Genomic DNA, 26,064 nt, shown 5'->3' with positions numbered 1-26,064 from the left:
ATTATTATTATTATGACAATTTAAAACCACAAATAATCTTTAGTCTCAAATCGTTATCATTAAAATCTCGAGATGATAAGTCGACATTAATTTAACAAAACATAAATTTTTGTTAGTTTAGATCTCAAATTTTCATCAAAATATAAATTTTTTAAAATTTCTAAATACTATTAAAATAATATTTTGATAAATAATTATTATTTTCATAATTTTTTTTTTCTGGGAGGGGGGGAATTCTGGGCATTTAATTCACGAATTTCATGGACAATATATGAAATGGAACGTGGAAAATGAAGGGTTGAAATGAAAATAAAGTCAGATAAATCCACTAATTCTTTCTTTATCAGTAACAAATTAAGGAATTATATATCATTTTGTCGCTGTTTTTATCACATGTCAATTATGGACTTCAAAAACTTTTTCAACTTCTTTTTCTTTTTTCTCCTATCATTTTCGTACCCTGTCAACCATTTATATATTATTTGAAACTTTTGATTTTCAGTCACATGCACCGACAATTAATTTGATGTTAAATATTTAATTTATTTATTCTAATCATGACATTATTATTATAGTCTAGTTTCGATTATTTTATCGTGACATTTTCAATTTTATTCCTTTTATATGATTTGATTTTTAGTTAAGTGTTTATAATTTTTTATTTGTAATTTTTAGATTTAATAGATTTAATGTTTGATATTTGGATCTCATTTTATATAAATTTGTGAATCCTCTTTGATTTATTCCAATCAATTAATTAATTTTAGAATTAGGTATGGCTCGACTCATTTTAAATCTAATTTAAAAATAAAATTTAACAAAAAAAGAAGAAGAAAAACTCAACCTATCGAATCGAGTTAGGTTAACTCATTGAATCTAGTTCTGTTTCTCCTAATGACAAGTTGGTTGCATGGTAAGGTTAAAACTCTAATAACTTTGAGATTCTAACAATCTTATCTTGTCCTACCACGAATGAATCATGTCTAAATTTATTCTAATTTATATTTAAATATATTTTAACTATCAGTTTGATTATATTTTATATTATTTTTATAGTTATTTGGGTATATTATTTGTAATTATATTTATAATTACACTTTTAGGTAAAGATTTTTTTTAATGTTATAAATTCTTATCATATATATGTTTTTAAACAATTCATTTTCAATTCATTAATAAGAGGATAATACGCCTCATCGCACTTAAACTCACGTCCTCTCACATTAACAATAATATCGATGCCAATCAAATTAATATTTAGTTAGAAAAACTTAAATTGATTGTGATCTTATATTTAAATCGATATATGTGGCTTAAATGCGAATAAAATGTTTTGATATTGTGGACCAAACACATTAAAGAAAAGTGGCCTTTTTAACAATGGGATCTGACCTGCCTCCCTTTTTCTCACTTTGAGATAGTTTGGCAATTGGCACTAGTCAATTCAGCTTTTTCACTAGTAAGTTGTGTGTGTGTGTTTTTTAAAGTAAGGTATATTTTTAATTTCGATAATTAAAATTATTTATTTTACAAAATAATATATATTATGATAATGATAATGATATTTTTATTTTATATAAAATCAAAAAAAAATCATACACAAGGAGAGTTGAACTAGAGATAATAATATTTAAATGATCAACTTATATTTCAACAAAAGCTGTGTTTAGTTTATAAAGTTTTTTAAAGAAAATATTTAATTTGGGGTATTTTAAAATCTATTCAAAGAATACAAAATATATATATATATATATATATATATATATAAAATAATGAATGAAACAATTAAAACAGATATAAAAACATTTAAAATTTTAGGAAATTTTGACTTTTAAAGAAAAACTTGTGAAACGTCATCTCCTAATATATAACAGAATCTCTCAAAAAGTATTTTTATTCATAAATTTTATCTTCCAACTCTTAAAAAAAATGAAGTGAATTTACAAAAAGACTTTATCCGAAACCCGAAATAGTAAGGGGTTCAGAAAATAAAAACCCCTTCACTCACCAAGAAAATATCAAACATTCACTTTTAATCAAATTTATATGACTTTTGCTAGATTAATTGTTTTGAATAGTTGATATAGAAAAGCATTATTAAATTGTAGTGCCTCTAATTTTAATTATTATCCATTTTCATATTTTACTTCACTCATAATTAAAGATAGAAAAGGCTTTCCTAAAGAATTATTAAACTCAGAAAGTGAAAAACTATATGCACATTTCCACTCTAAATATAATATATGTATGATTTAAAATGTATATTTTTTCTCAATTGACACGTTAAAAACGAAATTTGACATCGAATTTTTATTACTTGTAATTTTAATAAAATTTGAATGCAACTGTAACCTACATCCATACTATTATACTATTATCAATCTTAGATGATTCCTATCATTAACTTAGTAGTGAATGTATATTAAAATTAAATTACAAAATTGTTGGGATTGACTTGAATAAATAAGGAAATAGAAAAATAGATAAAATCGAACACATAAATTTTATACGGAAAATCTTTAGTTAAGAGGATAAAAAATCACGGATAAAAGAGGCATTGACTTTTCATTAAATAAGTAAACAGAACAAGAGTACAAGATTGAGAAAACAAATCTAAAAGAACAAAACTCAAAACCCCAAATACAAAGCTCTAACTTAGGAACACAGTTTTATCCATAACTATAATGAAACTCTCTCCAAAACTCATACGCGACTACATCTTGATTGACCTCACAAAAATAGGATACAATGGCCCCTTTAAATAGGCTAAGATTGAAGGGCTAAAACAATTAAAATATCCTTGAAGTAATCAAAGTTCAACCGGGAGACAAAACCTTTGCTTGGAATCTAAGATGTGGTTGCTTACTTGAGGAATATGTCGTGTCGTTGCAATGTCCCATGCTTCCTCGTCGTGGTCGTGCATGCATTGATCGAGGAAATTCTCCGTGATGTTGTGACGACCCAAGCTTTCTCATCACAACATCGCCTCTACTTTGGTTCCTCTTTAGTACATCATCGATTGTCTTCTTAAATGCTTGCAAAGTGTCCGATAAATACGAGGCACGCTCCACAAAAACAAATAGTATATATTAAATTATGTCATACTTACAATATGGGTAAAAGTAAAATATTTATGTAAAAGGGTAAAAGTAAAAAATATTTATGTAAAAATATTTATAAAAAAAAAAAGTAATTTATTGAATGAACTACAAATGTTGTAATAAAAGTCGTGTGTACAAATTTTCATTAATCCTAGATTCGGTCCTTGAACTCTCAGTTATTTTAAGTAATGTTTTTAGTTGTTTATTTAAATTAAAGATGTTTTATGAGAAAACACAAAACACCATTGCAACAACATTTATTACATTTAAAAATTTAAATCAAATATTATAATTCCATATATATATAAATTACTAATTAAAAATTTCTTTATTTATCCTCTCTCTTGTTTATATATATTTATATATATTACTTTTTCTATGTTCAATTATTCCACTCTTTTCAATATTCTTTTACCTTTTTTTTTCTATTATTTGATTATTTTATTTTACCTATAAAATAAATATTAATAATTTGATTTTAGAGGATTAGTATATTTTAAAATAAGTATTAAGCTCTGTTCCTTCTAATTTATTTCTTTTATTTTAAAAAATAGAATGGATGAATTTGTCTACAAATAAAAAAATTAACTATAAAAAGATGAAATGATTGGAGTAAATGGAGATTTTTTATAGATTTGGATTAGCTTATTCAAGCCATAAACCAAACGTAATCTATAATTCACATGCAACCATGTGTTTTATCACACACACTAATTTGTTTGTTTGTTTTTTAAAAATAATTGAAGCATGCATTGCGTGTCTAGCTCTTTAATTTAATTAATTAATTAATTTCTTTTATTATCCAATCCTTTCTCTAAACTTAACAATTTAACTATTTTTATATATTTAAAGTGGATGCTAATAAAAGCATGACATGGAAATAAAGATTACTACCAAAATTCTATTAATTAATTTATTTAAAATATTAAATTAAGATATATCACGAATCCATTGAGTACTAATTTAATTTTAAAAAACTTGTAATTCAAAAGCGGTTCTAAATAGAATAAACCTTCAATTTCATTAAAACTATCTAAGACATTGCCTTTTGATTTTTCTCAAACTTTTCATTTAAATTTTTTATTATATATTTTACTTAAAATTTTTTGACTAACTTTCAAATGTCTCATAATTTAACACGTCATATGTTATTAGCTATTAGACCTTAACCTTTCCCTTTAGTGCATTACTGATATAGTTGGTCTTTTGAGGCTTTTGATAGTTTTTATTGGTTGATCGGTGTTAATCGTCAAGTTAATTTGATGATGATAGGGTTAGGATGTAAACTTCAATAGTTTGATCAAATTAATGCGTCTCTAATTTATTTATAAATTATTCTAGTGTTGTAATTTCTATCAAATTGTCTATGGCATTCATTTGTGTATTAATTTATAATAATTTATTTATTATTTGTACTGTCGAAACCACCCTTCGATTTAAAAATTTTAAATTTAATAAAAAAGGGGAATCGACTTTTGAAAAACAAATGCATGGAGTCGCCACCTATCTTTTGTTTTGGTGTGATCGGATCACCTAAAAATAAGGTTAAAACATTTTTGGTTTATTAAAACAATAACTTTGGTCTACGAACTTTTGAGAAGACGGGTTCGGGAGTCGGTTACGCATGAGGAAGTGTTAGCACCCTCACTACGCCCAAAATTGGTACCGAATCGATTAAATACTGTCCTTATGTCTAAAATTAAAAAGTTTTTAAAATATGGTTCTTTTTTATAACGTTTGAGTAACCCGAGTTGGTTGCCAAAATCTTCTTGTTTCGATGTCCGAAAGTTTATAATTCGAGAATTGCAAAAGGATGCTCAACTATTTAGTCCAATGACAAATCGAAACCTAGCACAGTAGGACACGATTCCTCGAATTTTCGAATGTTGAACATTGCCTCACCTTAGAAAATACGAGTGAAATTCCGAAGGGATCTTCGATTGTTTTGAGCAAATGAAAAAGCGCAACCCAGCACGATAGGGCTCGATTCTCAAATTGCCAAACATCGAACATCGCCTTCGTTTTGAAAATTTTTTAATAAACATGAGTGAAAACCTAAAGGCATATTCGATTGTTTTGAGCAAACGAGGAATCACAACCCAGCACGATAGGGCATGATTCTCGAATTATCAAACACCGAGTATCACCTTTGTTTTAAAATATTTTTAGAAGACATGAGTGAAATTTTGAAAGGATATTTGATTATTTTAAACAATCGAGAAATTACAACCCAGCATGTTAGGGCACGATTCCGCGAATTGCCAAATATCGAATCTCATATTCGTTTTAGAGAGTTTTTAAATGAATACTTATAAAACGAGCTTTAAACGTATTAATGCATTTTTTGAAATGAGACGGAGTTAATCATAAAGATTTGAATTTTATATAAAAAAACACATTTCGCAAATCGAGTGAAAAATGATAATATGGAATAACCGGCACATACGAGATGCAACCGATTAACAAACTAATAATTAAATATAGCTAACCTAAAAATGCAACCCGATTACAATAGCGCATGGAGGATAATTACTATGAAACAATGAACAAATAAATAATGCAACGATAACATGCATGGCATAATGTAATATGACTATTACTAAATACACAAAACAAAATGCAAACTAAAGAAGCAATATAGTATGAAACTATTTAAAAAAACGACGAATAAATGGACACACAAATACATGTATAAGTTGACGAACTACATGCTAACTTTAACAATATATAATACAAAAGAATAATAAGATATGAGACGAGAGATAACACACAAAATAGATTTAAAAGACATATGCACGTAAATCTATTGTAAAAACGATCATGAAATTAATAATAATATATATATATATATATATATATATTGTTAATCTAAAATTATACACACCCTTTTATTAAAAATATTTAAATAAGAGGCTATATAAAACATGAATATAATATCGAAATACTCAAAATAATAATTTTTTTAAAAAATACAAAGATGAAGTTTCTAAAATTAATTTCATACCTATATAAAGAGAATCTTTGATAAATTATAATAAAATATACGGGTTTAGTAACATATAGATTTAAAAAAAAGTAAAATGAATCATTACGCAAACAAAGAAATAAGTAATATACATAATATATATATATATATATATATCAATATGTTAATCTAGATAAATAGTATACATAAAATACAAATAATTTACTATATAAGAAAAATATTTGGAAAAGTTTGAAATAAACACTTCTATATATATAAATAATACTAGATGAATGTTTAAATGATAAAAAAAGCATTGAAATAGGACCTCAAAAGGAGTATATTATATACATAAATAGATTTAACAGAAAGCATATATACATATGTGTAACAGTATGAAATAAATAACATATACCTAAAATAATGTATGAAATCCATAGATTAATAATAAAATAATTTAAAAGTAAAGGATACGACAAATTTTAAAATAGTATGGAAAAATAGCTAGAACTTAAATATATAAGTACATATAAAATAATATATAAGAACATCTATATAAAATATTATACAAATTGCAAAAATAATATGACAAAACCAACTTCAAGATAATCATACAAATAACAATAAAGCAAATTTATTTTAAAGAGACATATATAAGAACATTAAGTGAATTTAAAAAAAAAAAAAAAGATAAGTATAGCTCAATATGAATATTTAAATGAAAATTTACACATAATGTAAAATAAAATAAAATTTCAAAATAATGATTTATTTAAACAAAAGGCCTAATTGAAATAAAATTAAAATGAAAAGGGACAATTTGAAAATAAAACAATAATAACAAATAGGACCAATATGCGATGCGCGCAAATGCGTAGGGACTAAGTCTGGAAAAAATCCAAACCCCAAAACGCATCGTTCGAGTGTGGATCAGATTGAAACATAGCGCAAATTACAAGTCCAAATCGAAAAGAAAATAAAATAAAAACAAGGCGCATAAGGCGCAATCGGAGGCTCGTGCGAATATGGAGGACCTGGCGCGAAATTCCCCGTTTTAAGCAAATGGGCATGGATCTGGCCTGCTAAATGGGTCAGCGCGCGGATCCTTGCCCATTGAACGGCGCCGTTTCAAATTTGACAAAGTCAGGTTAAAGAAAACCCTAAAACTAGTTGTACACTATTCAAAGGCAGATCAAAACAACAACAAACAAAAAAAATCTAAAGCCTAGCCTCCTGCTCATTCGGCCAAACTCTAGGTCCTTTCATCTGCCGGTCGACCTTCCTATTTGATCGACGGTCATCATGCAAAAGGCCAGATCCGGCCCCGTCCGACCGTGAGTCCAAAGGTCCGCTCACCAGCCTCTGAATCCTCCACCAAAAACTCCGATTGCAACAAAGTGAGCGAGGATTCAAAGGAACCTAAGACGGAGGTAAGTCTTTCTTTTGTTATTTCTTTTATACACTAAATAGAAAAGTAAGAAAACAAGAAAAAGAACCACAACCCAAATCGGAGAAGAAGAAAAACTAAAAAGAAACGCCTTTTTCTTCAGAACTGTTTTCGAAAAATTCTTTATATTCAATATCCTCTATTATGCGTAAAAAAAAAACAGTATTAAAATGAAATTGACGGAGTATCTGTAAAGACTCAGAGTATGAAAGCCATTAAATAAATCACCCTTTTCCTTTTTTCTTTCTATTGCTTGTATTCGTAACCCCACAACTGATGAAATCCCTTGGCTTTATAGCTGAAGGGGTAAAATGGTAGAAAATAAATCAAAAATACAATATTTTTTGTCTGTTTTGCTGTGTGTTTTTGCTGCGGTGCTCGTCCTTTTTGCAGGTACGAGACGTGCTGTCGTTCGGGTACAGGAGTTGGCGTACGGGCTCTCGCGTGGCTGCAAAAACGCCGGAGCGTACCAGGGCGGTGGAGGCTGAATGGTTGCGGCGCATCTGCTGATAGGGCTAGGGTTTGGCCAGATTTGTTTAGCATTTGGGCCGTTTGGGTTCAATTCGAGTATTGGGTCAGTCCTTGGGCCGTGGGGTTTTAGTTATTGGGTCTAGGGTCATGTATTTAATTTTAGGTTTTGGACTGTAAAAAGGATTGTTTATAAATGGGCTGATAGACTGTTATCATTTTATTTGTTTTATGTTTATGGTTTTTGGTTGTTGGGCCCGGGCAGATTTGGGTCCTTACACATGTCTCAATATTCTTATTGGTCATGGTTGTTTTAATAACAATAATTTCTTAAAAGAACTTTTATAAAATATTATTCATGATGAGACATTACATGTTCACACCAAACACGGTTTTTATTATTCTGCTAAGAAAGAGTTCAGCTCGATGTTTTTAATCAAAATAGAAGGACTACTCAATCTATTGATATCATGAGCTAAATGGCAATCAACCTTTCATCAAATAATTTTTGGAGACTCAATCTTAAATGTAATGTTTTTAAAATTAAATCATTCGTTGAATCGATTAGACTATTAATTTTAATTTAATTGGTTGGATGGTTCAAATCAAATATATTATTAAAAATTCATATATTTTTTAAATTATATAATTTAATTCAACTGATTTTTTAATCCGATTTAATCAATTCATCAATGGAATTATTTTTGTTTCTCTTTAGACCAGTAATTCGATTTATTCCAAATTTAACAGCTCTGTGTAATCTTTAAAACACTGAAGAATTAGTAAAAACGGATTTACATCATAACATTTCTGATTCCGAAGACAAAGAATTATCATCATAAACTTAAAATATAATCAAATCGATTTAAAAAATACAACAAAATCACAATTCTATGGAGTTGATATACAAATCTATTGCGTAAAATATGCTCAATAAAATACCTCTATACAATAATTTTGAATTCTCTTCCTCGAAGGAATCAACTCTCTTTCCTCCCCATCCTCAACAAAATTCACAAGTGAAAAATAACTTAAAAGGTCAATAAAAAAAACATAAACACGAAATTACACCAAAAAAAGTGAAAAAAAAAATGATTTCCTTTGGAAATTTACCATCTCGTTTTCTCTTGTGAAGGCGTACTTGTCGAAACCATTTTTTGAAGGATGGGGTGGTCGACTTTGGTTTTGAAAGTGAAAATTAAAATGGGAGTCGCCACCGATCTTTATTAGGTGAGATCGGATCACCTTGCTTTAATAAAACGTTTTAGTTTATTAAAACGGTGTTTTGGTCTACGAAATTTGAGAAAACGGGTTCGGGAGTCAGTTATGTACAAGGAAGGGTTAGCACCCTCGTAACGCCCAAAATTGGTACCTAATTGATTAATTAGTGTCTCAAAGTCGAAAATTGAAAATCGGGAATGGATTTGAAATTCGATCTTTTCTATTAATATTGATTTTAAAATTCTTGAATTAGCTCAAATCGATTGTTTAAAGATTTCCTTATCTTGAGATATCGAAGTATCATATCCCGTAAGTTAAGACACAATACCATGAATTCTCGAGCGCAAGGTCGTCTTTTATTTTAAATGAGAATTTCATGTGTTTTAAAGCTCGAAAAGGGTATTTAGCTATTTAGAACCAACGAGAGAACCAAAATCCCGTAAGTTAGGGAACAATTCTTCGATGTTCCAAGATGCGAAACATTGCTTTATCTTGAAGATTTTCTTTTTGAATAATAACGAGTGTGTCACTTCACGATGTGAGTTTATTTTTTTGGAGTAAAATGAAGCAATCAACCTCGGATAAATACATTTGAACTTTAATGCGCGATATGATTTAAACGAAGTAAAAAAATAAAAATCGATATAGAGTATGGAGTAATAATGCATAGATTAAATGCCATGTCAATGAACATCAACAATACGAAGATATTAATAAATAATTTCTAGGGCATGTCATGGCAATATTCACATGATATACTATTTAATACCCACATGGACAAGCGAAGAAGATGAACACATAATATGTAAAATAATTTAAAGTGGATAACACTATGAAATAAGCAATTTATAAAACAACTTGAAATAAATAATAGGATAGTTATAAACGAATAATATATAAAACATAATAGAGTAAATAATAATAAAATTGTTTCAACACACAATATAAAAATCTTAAAATGAACAACATGTAAACAGTTTAATTTAAATTTTCTCTGAAGAATCTAAAATTGATAGTATGTAAAATAGTTTTAAACAATAATATATATATATATATATATATATATATATATGAATATTCAAAATAAATAATATGTGAAAAACTTAAAATAAATAATAAAAACATATATACAGGTATATATAAAAACAGTTTAATGTAAACAACATATGAAATCTTAAAATGAATAATAAAAGGGTTAAAATAAGTAATATGGGAAAAACTTTAAAGTATATAATAATAAAACAAGTCGAAATAATAATATAATGAAAAGGCTTGAAATAAATAATAAATAAAAGGTTTGCAATAAATAATGAAAGTATTTGAAACAATTAACATATAAAATAGCATGACTAAGTAACATGTAAAAATTTAAAATAGATAACACATATACAAATATAGTAAAAAATGACATGGAAAAGAATCTAAAACAAAAATGTGTAAAACGGTTTTAAATAACTAATATAAAGGGTTAAAAAATAACTAACATATAAAATAATTCAAACTACATAATGTATATAAATGTAAAATATATAATATGTAAATATTTAAAATAAATAATTTATAAAGTAAATTTCAAATAAATAATATGTTAAATGTGTTAAGATAAATAATACACAAAATAAAATATAAAGAGGGACCCTTTCAAATACATATAAAAGAGCTTACAATAAATAATGTATAAATGAAAATTTTAAAATAAACAGTTAAAATAAAACTTACATATAAATATAACTCAAAGTAAAATTTTAAGATAGGAGTATATAAAAGATTTTGAAATAAGTGAAACATGAAAAGTTCAAAATAAATAACAATAGAAAGAATTTAAAGTGATTAACATATAAACTAGTATAACTAAATAACATATGAGAAATTTTAAAATGCGTATTATATGTGTAAACTAATTTAAAATAAAGGGACATATAAGATTTCGTAATAATACGTATGATAGACTAAAATAAATAATACATATAATAGCTTAAAATGTATATAATAAACTTAAAATATGAAAAAATATTCAAATAACATATATAAACAATTTAAAATAAATAAAACAATTCTTAAGAAACTGAACAAACAAGTAAATTAAACAATCTAGGACTAGACTGGAATCAAATTCGAAATTTAGGGTTACAAATTATAAAAATAAAAACAAGGAGGATCTAAATAGGATGCACTGAAACAAACAGGGACCAAACGGGAAAATAGTCCCATTTTCGGTGATGTATCCTGTTTCCAAGAGCCCAGTGTACTCAGGATCAAATTGAATCGCGTGAGAAATAAGTGGCCAAAATAAAAGTTAACAAAAGGTAACTAAAGCACTAAATTGCAGCAAGACCGGAGAGGTTGAGGACCAGGGGACAAATATCCTAAAAGCGAAACATACAAATCATGGAGTTAGTGGCGCCGTTTCACCTTTGACTTTTCAATTAAGCTTTTATTTTAAAACCATTTTAACCTTTATATATTTTTTCTAAAAAACCTAATGCTCTCGAACCCCCCCTTTATCTCTTCCTCCTTTCTTCAGCTAGGGTTTCAACACCCATCATCGCTGGCGGTTCACCGTGCCGAACGGAGAGGGGAGCGGCCATAGGGTAGATCCGATAAGACTCTCTTCTTCCTTGATTCTTTTTTGTTTTAAAGTAAGTTAATGAAATAAAAAAATAAAACAAAGCAAAGATAAATAGAAAGATTGAGATAACAGAGGAAAAAAAATTGAAGTTAACCTTCTAAGCTTTTCTTTTTTCTTTTGTTTTTGATACAAACTTTTTGTATTTCGAAAGAACACCCCTCACATATTTTCGATTGAGGCTTCTTATAGCCGAATACCAAGAAAATTTCTATTGTTTGTTGCGTTTTTGTTCTGTTCTCTGTAGTTGTGTCTCGTTTTGCAAGCGGTGTCAGACGCATGGAGGAGAAGGGCATGCGCGGGGTGTGGTGGTGGTAGTGCGCAAGGTGGCCCATGGTTGGCCTAGCGTGCGGCGGCTGGAGGCTTGGGGAGCTGCTAGGGTTTCCTCTTTTTTTTTTTTTGGAAAATGTTTAGTGGGCTAGGTTGATTTGGGCATGTTGGGCTAGTCTTTTAGTTTTGTACTTTGGACTTTATTTATTTGGTTTATTGGGTTTTGTTATTTTTTATTTGTATGGGCCAAAAATTGGCCATTACAGTACTTTCGGGAAACTATCGGCTAGAATCGGTAGCGAAGTGAAAATATCAGTGACAGTAAAATATGGAGTTAAATAAGCGGCAAAAAGAGAAATGCCAATTGAAGACATAGCGTCGAGGCAGTTGTTGGCTGAGAGAGTGATGGGAGAGCTTGGGATGGAACAATGTGAAGAAATGATTTGCCAAAAGAGTGTGCATAGGGAAGCGATGTCGGGGACATGGGTGGGCTTGCCGATGAAGACTAGAAGAGAAAAAAACATGCTGGGCCTTTTAAGAGTAGGTGACTGAGAGGGTTGTGACCCGGTGAGTCGCTCCGAGTTACTCATACCACCAACATTACTAATAGTAATATTATTATCGTCATCTTGATCAGAACCAATATCCTGAAATGCTCCATGATTCTTACTATTTTGTTAAGAAAAGATTTTCGAATTGATTTGAGCGGGAAGTTGACAAATGCCTCTAAATTGTGCAAGATATTCCAATGGATGCGAAGTATTTTCTCTTACTTTGAAGGGTATCTTAGTGAATGTCTAATTGTTCTGGGCCAAGAATATGTGGCCTTCATTGGCAAGTTGTGGGTTTAATATTTTGATTTTATTAATGAATGTCTCGTAAAACATTAAGAAAATATTTTTTAACGGAAGTTTTATTTCAATAGTTAATCATCCTCTTCATTAGCCAATCCCCTTTATCTTAGATTTAATGTTCCTGTTCATTTACTCAAAAAATAATCGACTTCTTTTTTAAGCATAATGATAAACTTATGTTATCAATTTTCATTTTTTTTGAATCTTAACTTTCAAATTTTAAAAAGATGTGTGTAGGACCAAATTTCTACCTGGGCCCAATCAAATCAGCCCAAATTAAGCACCCCACTAAACCGACCACTAACTCCATCACCCTACTTGTAATATCCTGATTTTGGGCCTAGTCAGAATAGTGGTTTCGAGACCACAAATTTGAGATAGAAATAATTTTTTTTATAATTATTTTGAGGTCTATGATATGATTGCATGATTGTATGAAAATTTCGTGAAGAAATTCTATGCATAAAGTGCTTAATTTGAAATTAGGGACTAAATTGAATAAATTGCAAAACTTGTGTTCTAGAAGCGTTTTGCATAAAATTGAATTAGATTATTAATTAGAGGTCCTTACAGAGCAATTTGACCAATTTGTAAGTCTATGGACAAAACTGGACATGGATGGAATTTTGAAAAGTTTAGTAGTAAGGGCATTTTGGTCATTTAGATATTAAATGAAATTATGTAGTATAGGAAGTTGTAGATAAAACGAAATAAAAACAAGGTATCGAGACCTAGAATTCATAAACCGAGCCATAAATATTTTTAGAAATATTTATGGAGTGTAAATAAGTTAGTATTAAAGTTTCACAAGAAATTTTAAGGTTTGATAATTAATTAGGTGAAAAGGACTAAATTGAACTAAGTGCAAAATTTGTGAGATGTGATTAAATAGCTTAAGTATTTAAAAAGATGGATTTAAAGAGCAATTAGACCCAAAGGTTAATGGCTGTTTTATTAAATCATTTTGATAGAAAATGGTATTTAGGACCTAATTGTGAAAACAATTGTGAATTAGATGTTGGTGTTGAAATTCAGAATATCAAAGGTTGTGAAATAGTTTATAATGATAAAATAAAGTGTTAATTGAGAAAAATTAGTTCAATTTATGGGTGAATTGAGTAGGGACTAAATTGTAAAAACTGTAAATTTTGGGGTAAAAGTGCAATTTCGAAATTTGAACAGCATAAATTGTGAAGTGAAATAGAAATCAAATAAATGCTAATGAGTAGAAATAATTTATATTATAGATCAAGAGAAACGAGATTCAAGTCGTGATCGAGGGAAAATAAAGTTTACGAGGAATAAGCTCGATTGCTAATATTTTATATCGAGGTAAGTTCATATGATTTTTAATAATGCAATGTGTAATTTAATGTTTTGAAATGAAAATTTCATGAATGATATAGTATATTATTGCATATAAAATGTCATTAAACTGTGATAATTGTAAAATGATATTTAAATAAAAGTACAAATTAAATGGAACAACGGACTTGAGTACTTTCATTCAGTGGCTAAGACGAATTGACGGAAAAGACCATGGTTGGACCATGGCAGCACGTGAAATGTGATTTCCGTATAAGACCATAGCTGGGCTATGGCTTCAGAGAAATGTGATATGTGCTTCCGTATAAGACCATATCCGGATATGGCATCGGTGTGATATGTGCTATCAGATAAGACCATATCGGGATATGGCATCGATGTGATATGTGATCCGTGTAAGACCATGGCTGGGCTATGGCCTCGGTATGTGATATATGACTATGTGCAAGACCATAGTTTTACTATGGCATTGTGATAATGAGGTACTCAATTCGTAATCGCTCCCTAATTTGATTATGAACGAAAATATAAAATGGCCCGAAAAGATTAAGAATTGGCGAATACTATGAAAATGACACGATTTGGAATAAGTTCTTGATACTTGATGACATTGAGATTATGGATCTATGCTTATGAAGCATAATTATGTGTTCTTACCATGATGGATGAAATGATATTGTATGAATTTAGTGAATAATAGTGGTGAATGAATAAATATGGCCTTGGCAGTTTTGGGTTACTGCAGTAGTGTATATTTTGAAATTCACCATAAATTGTGGAAATTGAGTTAAGGGCTGAATAAAATATGAGATTAAAGCCTGATGAGTTTAGTTTCATATAGACGAAACGGTGCATGCAATTGGATTTTATGTTATAAGATATTTAAATTGTTGTGAGACAGAGTTTGAATGATTCGAGATCCCCTGTTCTGATTTTAGAAAATCATTAGAAATTGTACAAAAATAATTATGAGTTTTAATTTATATATTTAAAATCCTTATCGAGTCTATTTTCAAGAGGGATAGACGGGAACATCATCCAAGTCCCGAATTATGAGATAAATAGTTTTTAGTGAAGAGAGATCAGAACTGTTGGACAGCAAAACAGGGGAAACTTTAATGAATAAACTGTACTAAATGGCTGAACCAAAAATTCTGGAAATTTTATGGAAGAAAGGTATATGAATCTAGTTTCAAGGAAAATTAACGGAACTTAATTTGAAGTTCCGTAGCTCCAGAAATAAATTATTTAGTAAATGTATCTCGATAAAATAGTTTAAGCTGAGTATGTATAATTGTACAATTGTGGTGTTTTATCTTAAAAGCATGTTGGTAATTGCTTATTAATTTCATATGGACTTACTAAGCATTTATGCTTACTCCCTCCTTTTCATTCCTTGTAGTTTTGATAAGCCAGCTCGGAAATCGGGAACGGTCGGAGGCCCACTCACACTATCCGTATACCATCATGGCGTAATGGCTTGTATATTTTGAGTATGGCATGTATAGCATTATAATCATTTTGTATATATGGTCTTATGATATGGATATTGAGTGGTATGGAAATGTTTGGTAATGATTAGCCATTGGAATGGCTAATCATGATCATATTTGGTGTTATATATGCTAAATTGCTAGCTAATCCATGGAAACCATGAAATAGGCAAAATTTACCATAAAATAAATCCAGACAGTAGCAGTGATGTGAGTTTGAAAAATCATTAAAAATAGTAGAGATACAATTATATGATGAATAAAATATGGAATTGAAGAATTATTAGTCTATTTTCATATGGATGGAACAAAACAGGTATATGAGTTATATTTTATGAGAAGTTTAAATTTTTGTGAAATAGGGCTAGAGCGATTTCTGGATCCCCTATTCTGAGTTTGGAAATTCACCATAAATTGTACAATGATAATTAGAAGTTATGCTTTATATGTATAGATTCCTTATTGAGTCTAGTTTTATTAGACACAAACGGCATAGTCATTGAAACTCTGTACAGGGAGATATCTAATTCGTAATACACAGAGGTCAGAGTACTCAAACCCTAAAATAGGGGAGACTTTAACTAATAAACTGTACTAATTGGCCTGACCAAAAATTAAAAAAAAAAAATTATTAGATAGATATATGAGTCTAGTTTAAGGAAAAATTTACAGAATTTGATTTCGAGTTTCGGAACTCAAGATATGAATTTTTAAGCAACTATGACGCAGTTGGACAGCTTGTCCGAATTTGTTTAAGTGCTCAAATAAGTTTAGTAATGCCTCGTGCTCGACTCCGGCGACGGTCTCGGGTAAGGGGGCATTACACTACTAAACCATCCACTACCTCCATCAGCCCCACACCCTACTAAACCATCCACTACCTCCATCACCCCTACTACCTCCATCACCCTACTTGTTATAAGTTGTAAAATTTGGCTATAAAAGCCATGGAAAAACTATTGTAAGGGGGGGAATTTTTTAGAGAATACAATACGAAATCAAAGAGAATACAAATCAGATTTTTAAGGTAATTTTTTATATTATTCAATTTTATTTGCTTTGGCGTTCACATTTTTTCTTTACACAAACGAAAGAAGGGAAAAGAGAGGGAGTTTACCTCTAATTTTATTTCCTTTCTAATTTTGCCCCAAAGTTTTCATTTTTAATTCAATTTAACCCTTTTTATTTTTGTTATTTTATTGTTAAATTAATTAATTTGAGTTTTATGCTCATTATTTTTATATTTGTTTTTATTATTTTCTATTAATTTAATTAATTTGAGTTATGTTTCATATTATTATATTATTTATTTACTATTATATATTTATTATGTAAATATATATATATATTTTTAAGCGAAGTTAATTATTTTAAATATAAATTTCTATTATACATAGACTTATTATATTATTATTTTTATACCATTGTTTATTATCGGTTACTATTTTTATATCAAATTATTATTATTTACTATTTCTCACTATTACTAATTTAACATTGTTATTCTAATTTTTTTTACTATTATCCCCATATTTAATGTTATCGTCAACATATTTTTATTATTATCATCATGTTTTTAATATTATTATTAATACTATTAGCACAATGTTTATTACATTATTCTTTTTATTATTACTGTTGTTTTATTAATTATTTCTATTAATTACTATTATTATTTTTATTATTTATATATGGTTAGCATTATTCTCATATTATTATTTTCATGTTGTCTATTATCATTATTTTTAAAAAATCTATGTCCTTAATTCATTTATCCATTGATCTTCTCTCAAAATTTTTCAAAATGAAGGCAATGTTCGGTATTTAAAGAATTCGAAGAATCGTGCCCTAACGTACTGGGTTTCGCTTTCTTTATTTGTCTTGAAGATTCGAATATCCTCTTACCAATTCACTTTCAAAAATTTTCAAAATAAAGGAAATGTTCAGTATTTAAAGAATTCGAAGAATCGTGCCCTAACGTACTGGGTTTCGCTTTCTTTGTTTGTTTTGAATATTCGAATATCCTCTTAAGGCTAAAACGCACGTTTTAAAGGCAAGCTCACAATTGAGGGTAAAAAATGTTTTCCTAACGTACTGGATGTAATGTTTTACCTTGAGGTGAGATGGTCTTTAATACACATTTGACTTACTTAAATGTTTTAAAAGCCAATAAAAGGAGGATCGCGTTTTAAACTCTATCCAAATATTTAATTTTCGACATTAAGACACTAAATAATCAATCAAGTACCAATTTTGGGCGTGTCGAGGGTGCTAATCCTTCCTCGTACGTAACTAACTCCCGAACCGGTTTTCAATTTTCGCAGACCAAAATCGTCGTTTTGAAAAATTTAATTATTTATTAAAAACGACCGTGTTTTGAGGTGATCCAATCACACCCCATTAAAAACGATTGGTGGCGACTCCCAACTTTTCGTTTTTAAAAGTCGATTTCCCGTTTTCAAAAAAATAGTTTCGACAATGTGAATAAATATATTTTAAAAAAAGCTATAAACTTTTAATAATTTATTAAATTTATAATTTGATGAAACACATAAACCATCACGTAACACATCCATCAGTTTATTCATTTAACAAAAAATCAAATTGACAATGCTAAAAGTTAAGATCAAAAAGTGACAAAATTGAAGTCAAAAGGGGCGACATCGGTTTCCGTTTTAATAGCTTTGGTTTCCACTAATTATGAGATGATGATAAAGTAAGAAGTGGAAATGGTGATGATTTCTTTTATAAAGATATCATTATCCAAAAAGGAATTGTACATGCAAAAATTCAAATCTTAAAAGTTAAGAAAAATAGATTAAGATAAGGAGAGATAATGGTTAAAAATTGTATGGATAGATCACAGATGATCAACACAAGCAGCAGCGGCTGGATTTTTTTTACGTTAAATAAAGTTAATTTATTCGATGTAACAAACTTATGCTTAGTATAAAGTAACGTATAATTTCGACTCCTACCATTATTTATTATAACTACTGTCGCAATAAATACATAGCCATAAGTTAAATATTATCCGCTTCAGCCCATTTGATCTCATCCCCAAAATACAACACCCAAATGTTAGAGATACACAATCGCTGTGAAATTCATGATTACCTGATCCTAAAATAAAAAAGGAAAATGATTCAACAACATAATATGCCAAGATGACCGCTCTTTGTAATTACCTAGCATGCAATTAAGGCATGGTTTATCATAAATAATCCAGAGAAGGCAGCACTTCGTTAAGACATGTAAAATATTTGCATATAATATGAGAACGATATACAATTTGATCCTTAAGCAGTTATGCTCCATCTTTTGTTCCATTCATAAGCAACGGCAACTCAATTTACAAGGGAAGAACAAGCATATATACTTTGCTTCAGCCTAAAGAAAATATTCTTCGCGATTTATTTATGTACGTACAAGAGAAGGTAAAAAGGGACGATGTTACCTACAACATCTCCTGCAGGTTTTCAGTAGACATGGATGTCCACATTGATGGTACTTCCAAGGCAGCTGCTTTCTGTAGCGAGTTTCTTTGCTGAAATCTTTTGATGTGCTTGGCAGGTTAGCCACAAGCACGAGATTCTTGCTAGTGCTGCCTGACCAACAACTCTAACTCGATAAACCATGCTAAGATCTGCCCATATTGTACTTCCCGTGGCACCTGATTCAAGACTCTGGTCGTATCCATCGAGATCAGCTTCTGTTACCACCACTACTGAACCATCATCAAAAGTCACAAGGTCTCGTGCAGGTGACAAGTCTGAAGTTCTTAAAATTAAATCCATCATGTAGCTGTGGAAGCCAGCCTTCCTCATTTTAAGATAGTAGAACTCTTCAACAGCCTGCAATTGAAAGAATGAGAGAGACTACTCAAACCCATTGTTTCAAAATCATGGTGATAGAAATACCAATTCATTATTCCTGAACTCTCTATTGGAGAAAGTGGAACCCGAGACATTATACCTGCCATTGGGAAGCAGCTAAACGCACCCTTGGCCTGATCAACTTCACATAATCATATGCAGAAACAGGTGTCATCTGCTTAAAATATACCTATGTAGAACCAAAATTCATCAGTGCAGCTAGAACCAACAAGTATTATGGTCCACACAACTTTATAGTCTATATAGCACTAACCAGGTAACACAATACAATGGTTGTGCTGCGGCCACGACCAGCTTTACAGTGGACATATGTAGTTTGCCCAAGTGACACATTTCCTTCAGGAAAAAGAAATAAATAACATTTCAGCAAGAGAAATTAAAAAAAAAAAAGCATTGAGAAACATTTGAACTATGGTACAATTTTTGTAAGAAAAAGGCCACTATCAGGCAAACTTGACCAACATAAGCAAAGCCCTCAAAGAACACTTACTATGAATGAAATCAATTGCTTGGCATATTGATGTCAAAGATGGTGCAAAGTAGTAGTCTCTTGTAGGGATCACCAAATGGTTAATGCCATAATTCTACCACAATATTGCAGAAAGAAAATTAACAACGTTAAACATTAAAGGATTAACAGCATAATGAAATGAAAAATTTCATAATGTAAAAAGAGACAACATTCACAAAATAAACATACAAGGTCTTGAAAAGTAGTGAAATATGAATAATGTAAATATATTAGAACGGAATGCCCACATGATAAAGAGATGTAGGAACCAGAGTTTCGTAAGGCTCGTTTAGTGTGATTACTCCACGAACACCATTCTCCTTTAGCCTTGGAACATCAGTAGGAAATGGAACAGCACCTAACAGTATAAACTGGAAAAAGAAAAAGAAAGTCATACTAGAACTTGTAAAATAACTGTGCACTTGTAAGAATAGCAGATGACAATATAGATTATCCAAATACACATTATAAACATCATCTTCAACAACATAAACTACTTAAGATGAACAAGACATGAACTTTAAGCTATATACCTCATCAACTCTATCCCACCACCGGAACTCAGGCTGAATCTTGTTCCTAACAACATTGTAAAACAAGGTCGGGTAAAACAGTGCACGAGCCCCCGCACCTACCAATACCCTTTTCGCATCCCATTCCTCAACGCTTCTTTCAATACCCAAGATCTCATTACTTCCATAATAACTCTTATTTTCTTCTTCTCCAGCTCTTTCCGCCCCTTCCCCTGCCTTCAATTCCTCAATATGCATAGCCCCAAGAATTCAACAGAAATGAAAACAAATACGCACAAAATTACAAACCCTAATCACCGAATTTACAGAATTTGGATAATTTGGATAATTTGATCAAAGCAGAAAAGGAAACCCAACAAAAAAAACGAAATATTTATAATCCTTTTCCAACACAAACCCTAATGCTTTAAATTTGAACAGGAAATGGAATGAAACATGACCGGATTATGATTTCTAAACGAAATCACCAACGTATTTTGAAAAAAGAGGGTCGATCAGACGGCGGGAACAAGCCAGAGATGACGTCGATTGATCGAACGGTGATCGATTGATGGAAAGGGGAAACCCTACCCTTGATTTTCCCTTTTTTTTTCCCCGATTTTTTGGTGGGAAATCGTGAAGAGATGATTTCCTGGACTCCACTCCTCCGTTTTTTGCACTTACAACAAACTTCGAAGAAAATTATTAAAATAAAACAAAGAGGAGAAATCGCGAAATTCAGAAATTTATATCTGGATGAGGGAGGAGATCTAAAATGACGGGGCACGATTAGCAGGTACTTCTGACAAGTGGATAAATAAATGACACGTGTTGAGTTAAGGTACGTAGGGCATTTTCCACTGCATATATAGTTTTCTAATTATCACTTCACAAACAAAATTCAATAAATTCTCCCCATCAAAATAAAAGTAACATTCAATCTTTTTTATAACTCGGCACGTATTGATTTTTAAATAATGATAAAAATCATTTCTAAGTATGAATTATCCTTACACACATTTAATACAACAAATCTTTAAAATATTAGTTGAAAAATATATTTATTTTTCAGGTTAATTAATATAATTTTAACCGTCTCCAAAAATAAAAACTTTACATTTTACTTTCAATGAATACATGTTTATACACGCATGAATTTTAAACCAGAGATAAAAAGGAAACATTGGAAGGCCATCATAACAATTTCATCACTTTTCTTGTAATTATAAAATATGACCATTTAATCTTTACAAATTTGACATTTAACCAATATATTTTTAAGAATTTAATGTTTCTATTTTTCATATTGACTGCCGTAATATTTAAAAAAATACTCATTTCATAATAATGTAGTTAAAAGATGACATTGTAATGAAATTAAATTTAAAAAAATCATTTTAATTGCATTAATAATTAGATCTAAATTCTAAAATCTGAAAAATAGAAGGATTAAATTTTAAATTTATGAAGAGTGGAGTTAATGACATATTTTAACATTCTTCTAAATTAAACAATACAGAAAGGAAAAAAGCAAGGGGAAAAAACAACATTCTTAAATAATGTAAATCCAGTTCATACCAAAAAGAAACTGACAAGGAACATAACATGGTGGTTTTAAAGCATTCTTTTTCAGCCAATCTAATCCGAAAAAAAAGCACATGGAATTTAAGCTGTTCACAAGTAAGTAACAAAAGCTAAATGAACCAGTCATTCATGTGAGCTCCATTTCAGCATCGATAAGAACCCTAAAACGCAAAGAGCTTGAAAACAAAATTGCTAACTGTGTATAACAAAAAGACAATGACATCGGGAGGTGGAGACTCACAGTTTCCCATACATCTCTTTTTTTTTTTTTTTTAATCAATGCACCAATGATACTTTCAAGATGCATTGCAATTTCCAAATGAATAGAATTCACTCATGACGCAGTACTTACATAGATTTTGATAAGCTTGGGTTCCCTGTGATCAATAAAAGCTCGTGAACATTAAGATCTCTACCAAACGGCATTATGAACTACACTAGCAACCTGATCTGCAACTATGGCTTTGCTTAGCACCAAATGGCATTATGAAGTAAGTACACTGGCAACCTGATATGCAACTATGGCTTTGCTTAGCAAGGTAGCATCATTATACAGATCGCTTCGGCATTCAGAATATACCATTTAGGGTGATTAACAAGAGAAAGATTAATAGGGTAAATTGAGATATTTGAAAATATCACCTAGCAATCCTACTGAGCTGAATAGCTAGCTCCTTATCTCCAGAGTTTTTCAGATGTTCGATGATTTTGTTAACATAAATAGCTTTCAAGCGAATCCTTTTATTAAGCATTGACCTAGCAAGCTTTGCAGCTTCAACTGAGTGGCTTTGCTGACACAGGCCAACCAAAAGAATAGAATAGATATCAGAATCAATGGATGACAAGAATCGCATCTGCTCAATTTCATCATATAAGCAAAAACCATCAAGCACTCGTCCCTTGCGACAGATCTCCCTAATCATGAGACTACAAGCAATGCCATCTGGTTTGGCCCCACTTGCTAACATCTTCCTAAAGAGAATCTCTGCCTCATCAAGTCTATTAATCCTAATCAAAGACACCACAAGAGCACTATAGCAATCACCATCAGAAACACCACGTCCAGCAACTTTATCAATCAACTTATACGCTTCTTCAACATGTCCCTCAGCACAAAATCCTTCGATCAAAGTAATAACAGTTACACGGTTAGGAGCACACCCACAAGTTTCCATTCTATCCAAAATTCTCAATGCCTCCATTGTATGACCCTTCTCACAAAATCTTTTAATTACAGACGTATATGTGATGACATTTGGACTACAACTCCCACCTGTTGTCTCCATCTCCTCCAAAAACTCCAATGCTTTCTCCGTACTCCCATGCATACAAATACCCTCAAGAATCACAGAATACACCAAGGCATTTGGAGAAAACCCTTGGTCCCTCATAGCCTGAAACAACTCACAAGCATTCTCCAATCTACCAGCATTACAGAACCCCTTGATCATCGCAAAATAAGTGATCATATCAGGATAAAGATCAATCAAGCCGATCTCTTTCATCAATTTATTAGCCATATCCATATCCCCTTTCTCACAAAACAGCCTGATAACAACATTATAAATGGTAATATCCGGACGTAAGTTAAATTCACGCACTTTCCTCAATACCAACAATGCTTCGTCAGCAATCCTAGCTTCTTTACACAAATTCAAAATAACTTTGAACATTTTAACATTAACCAAACATTTTTCCACCTTGTAAGCTTCAATAACATCCAAAATAAGAAATGGACTTTGCTTAATTTTCAAAAATTCACAAGCTTTGCTGTACATATAAGAACTATACCTACAATTTGATTGAAGACCTGCCCATATAAAAAACCTCAGGCCCATTTGAGATATATCAAAGGAACATCTTTTTAACACCTCACAGACACAGTTTGGGTCCAATTTGGCATTGACTAAAGCAAGGGTTTTCTCTACATTGCTTTGTTTTTTCTCTAAAAGGGTGAAGAATTTGTCGGCAGAAGAAGTCGAGCTGAATTGAAGAGTGAAAACTTTTCTTTGTTTCGGGTAAATTGAGAGTGAAATCAACCGGGAGAGTGAAGCAATTGACATGGGGATTCTAGAACAAAACAATAAGGGCAAATCTTACCCGATATAAAGAGATTGTTTCTGAATGAGGTTTGCTGAGCTTTGGCACAAATGAGGGTATATTGAGTTGTTCGTACGCGGCCCAGTACTGTCCGGTCAACTCATAGCCAGGCAACCATGATCTTATAGACGACCCTGCATTATAGTCGTAGAGCAACTTTTTTAAGGTAATTTACAATTATATCTTAAAGTATAATTGGTAATGTTACAATTACAATGTTAGTTGAACATATAAAAGTATCCAAGTTGAATATATGTTTGAACATGAGTATTTAAGTATAATTTTCATTTTGTTAAAAATATATCAGTATCGAGCATATATCCAATTTTTGTATTCAAATATGAGTCCGGTCTGTAAAACCCAAAACCACAACATTTCCTAAGCCAAAGGTTATTGGCATATTAGCAAAACTCATGGCTAAGCTTATTGGCATATTGACAGACTCTATAAAAATGATAATTGAAAACCGAACTGACTTTGACCGAAACTGAAATAGCGACCGAGTTTAATCGGTTGGTCCAATCGGTTAACCGACGTAAGCCAAAGATATCAAGTAAAAAAGCTGGTTTCTTTTTTAAATTACACAAGCCATGATGGAAATACTAATAAATTATAGTAAATAATTGAATTTCTCATGAATAATTAGCTGTTTATACAACTGTTACAGCCCACTAACACCTCATTTCTCTTGATTGATAGCAAAACAAAACTCAATGACCAACCCTAAATTCATTGAAAAAGCTAATCCAAAATCAAAGCTACCTGTTTCATGGTTGCTACCGTTTCGAATGAGAAACATAGAATTTCGAAATAGGCCTTAATTAATTCCGGGAAAAAAAAAGTTAGGCGATAAGCAAGGCAACAAAGTTGAACATCAATAGCTTCATTAATTTTAAAAGAAAGGTTGAACATCAGTCGACAGTAGATTAAATGTCGCAAGAGAGAAAAAATAACTTACAGTGGGCAGCAACGAGGCGTTAGCCGATGAGCAAGGCGGCAACCGACGTCCGAGAATGGTTGACGGCGAGCTGTTGCCGACCGGCGTTGGGTTTATTGGTCCGGTTCAAGGCAGTTTTTAAGTTAGGCGAGTGAGAAGGTGGGAACAAAGAAGTAAAGAAAGTACAGTAGTCACGAAATAGCTTTAGCGAAATAGCTTTAGGTTTTATTTTTCAAAATTTTGTATTGGGCTTTTGGGCCTACAAATATTGGATTGGATTTAATTTTGTTAGTGTGGGAGTAAATGTATGATATTTTTTAATACAATATTAAAAATAAAAATTTTATAGTCATTTATTTTTAATTTTATTTTTGTGTACGACGAAATTTCCGTTTATTTTCATATATATATATATATTTATAAAATATGTATAATTTATTAACAAGCTTTCAATTATATTATAAATATGTATATATGAAAATATTTAAAGAATATCAACAAATTGAAAACCCTAGGTCAAAACACACAGATATCGTTAGTATCAATATTGTAGTAAAATTTATGATTGTTGAAATATGATGGAACTGGTGGATGAATCTGGTTGGATAATAATGGAGAGATGCCTTAACTTTTTAAAAAATATTTTTATATTTATGATCTATAATTATATATACATTAATATTCATCGGTATTATGAATAATTTTATTCAGTTCAAGTATATTGAAATGTATTATTTTTTATTTATAGATTCA

At 30.4% G+C, this 26,064-nt stretch overlaps 2 protein-coding genes and 2 long non-coding RNA genes across 5 annotated transcripts; 2 read left to right on the top strand and 2 right to left on the bottom strand.

Moving 5' to 3' along the window:
• Positions 1 to 7,016: 7,016 nt before the first annotated feature.
• Positions 7,017 to 8,331, top strand: LOC108461312 (uncharacterized). Its single transcript, XR_001867725.2, has 2 exons — positions 7,017 to 7,496; positions 7,907 to 8,331. It is a non-coding gene; the product is annotated as an uncharacterized LOC108461312 (long non-coding RNA).
• Positions 8,332 to 14,203: 5,872 nt separating this feature from the next.
• Positions 14,204 to 15,917, top strand: LOC128283675 (uncharacterized). The gene is made up of 2 exons (XR_008274075.1): positions 14,204 to 14,284; positions 15,681 to 15,917. It is a non-coding gene; the product is annotated as an uncharacterized LOC128283675 (long non-coding RNA).
• Positions 15,918 to 19,012: 3,095 nt separating this feature from the next.
• On the bottom strand, positions 19,013 to 21,599 carry LOC108464553 (phosphatidylglycerophosphate phosphatase PTPMT1-like). Its single transcript, XM_017764909.2, has 6 exons — positions 20,712 to 21,599; positions 20,427 to 20,549; positions 20,158 to 20,251; positions 19,921 to 20,003; positions 19,747 to 19,836; positions 19,013 to 19,625 (listed from the first exon to the last, which is right to left on the bottom strand). The coding sequence occupies exons 1-6, from the start codon at positions 20,946 to 20,948 to the stop codon at positions 19,251 to 19,253; spliced, it is 1,002 nt and encodes a 333-aa protein (XP_017620398.1). The 5' UTR covers positions 20,949 to 21,599; the 3' UTR covers positions 19,013 to 19,250.
• A 568-nt stretch (positions 21,600 to 22,167) lies between these two features.
• LOC108461679 (pentatricopeptide repeat-containing protein At5g47360) lies at positions 22,168 to 25,538 on the bottom strand. Of its 2 annotated transcripts, XM_017761585.2 has the most exons (3): positions 25,333 to 25,536; positions 24,375 to 24,508; positions 22,168 to 23,822 (listed from the first exon to the last, which is right to left on the bottom strand). In XM_017761585.2, the coding sequence occupies exon 3, from the start codon at positions 23,798 to 23,800 to the stop codon at positions 22,913 to 22,915; it is 888 nt and encodes a 295-aa protein (XP_017617074.1). In that variant the 5' UTR covers positions 23,801 to 23,822; positions 24,375 to 24,508; positions 25,333 to 25,536; the 3' UTR covers positions 22,168 to 22,912. The 2 variants fall into 2 exon arrangements, with proteins under 2 accessions (XP_017617074.1, XP_017617073.1); XM_017761584.2 differs by having other exon boundaries at positions 22,168 to 24,508; positions 25,333 to 25,538.
• Between the last annotated feature and the right edge of the window lie 526 nt (positions 25,539 to 26,064).

Source organism: Gossypium arboreum, chromosome 11, assembly GCF_025698485.1.
Source record: "Gossypium arboreum isolate Shixiya-1 chromosome 11, ASM2569848v2, whole genome shotgun sequence".
Lineage (NCBI taxonomy): Eukaryota > Viridiplantae > Streptophyta > Magnoliopsida > Malvales > Malvaceae > Gossypium > Gossypium arboreum.
Note: the sequence above shows the minus strand (reverse complement) of the source record. Positions and strands in the feature narration are given on the sequence as shown.

Coding starts and splice junctions, on each gene's coding strand:
- LOC108464553 (XM_017764909.2), bottom strand. CDS start 20,948: ATGCATATTGAGGAATTGAAGGCAGGGGAAGGGGCGGAAAGAGCTGGA. Junction 20,252..20,426: donor TTCCTACATCTCTTTATCAT/GTGGGCATTCCG, acceptor ATATTGTGGTAG/AATTATGGCATTAACCATTT. Junction 20,004..20,157: donor AGCAATTGATTTCATTCATA/GTAAGTGTTCTT, acceptor TTTTTCCTGAAG/GAAATGTGTCACTTGGGCAA.
- LOC108461679 (XM_017761584.2), bottom strand. CDS start 24,337: ATGTCAATTGCTTCACTCTCCCGGTTGATTTCACTCTCAATTTACCCG.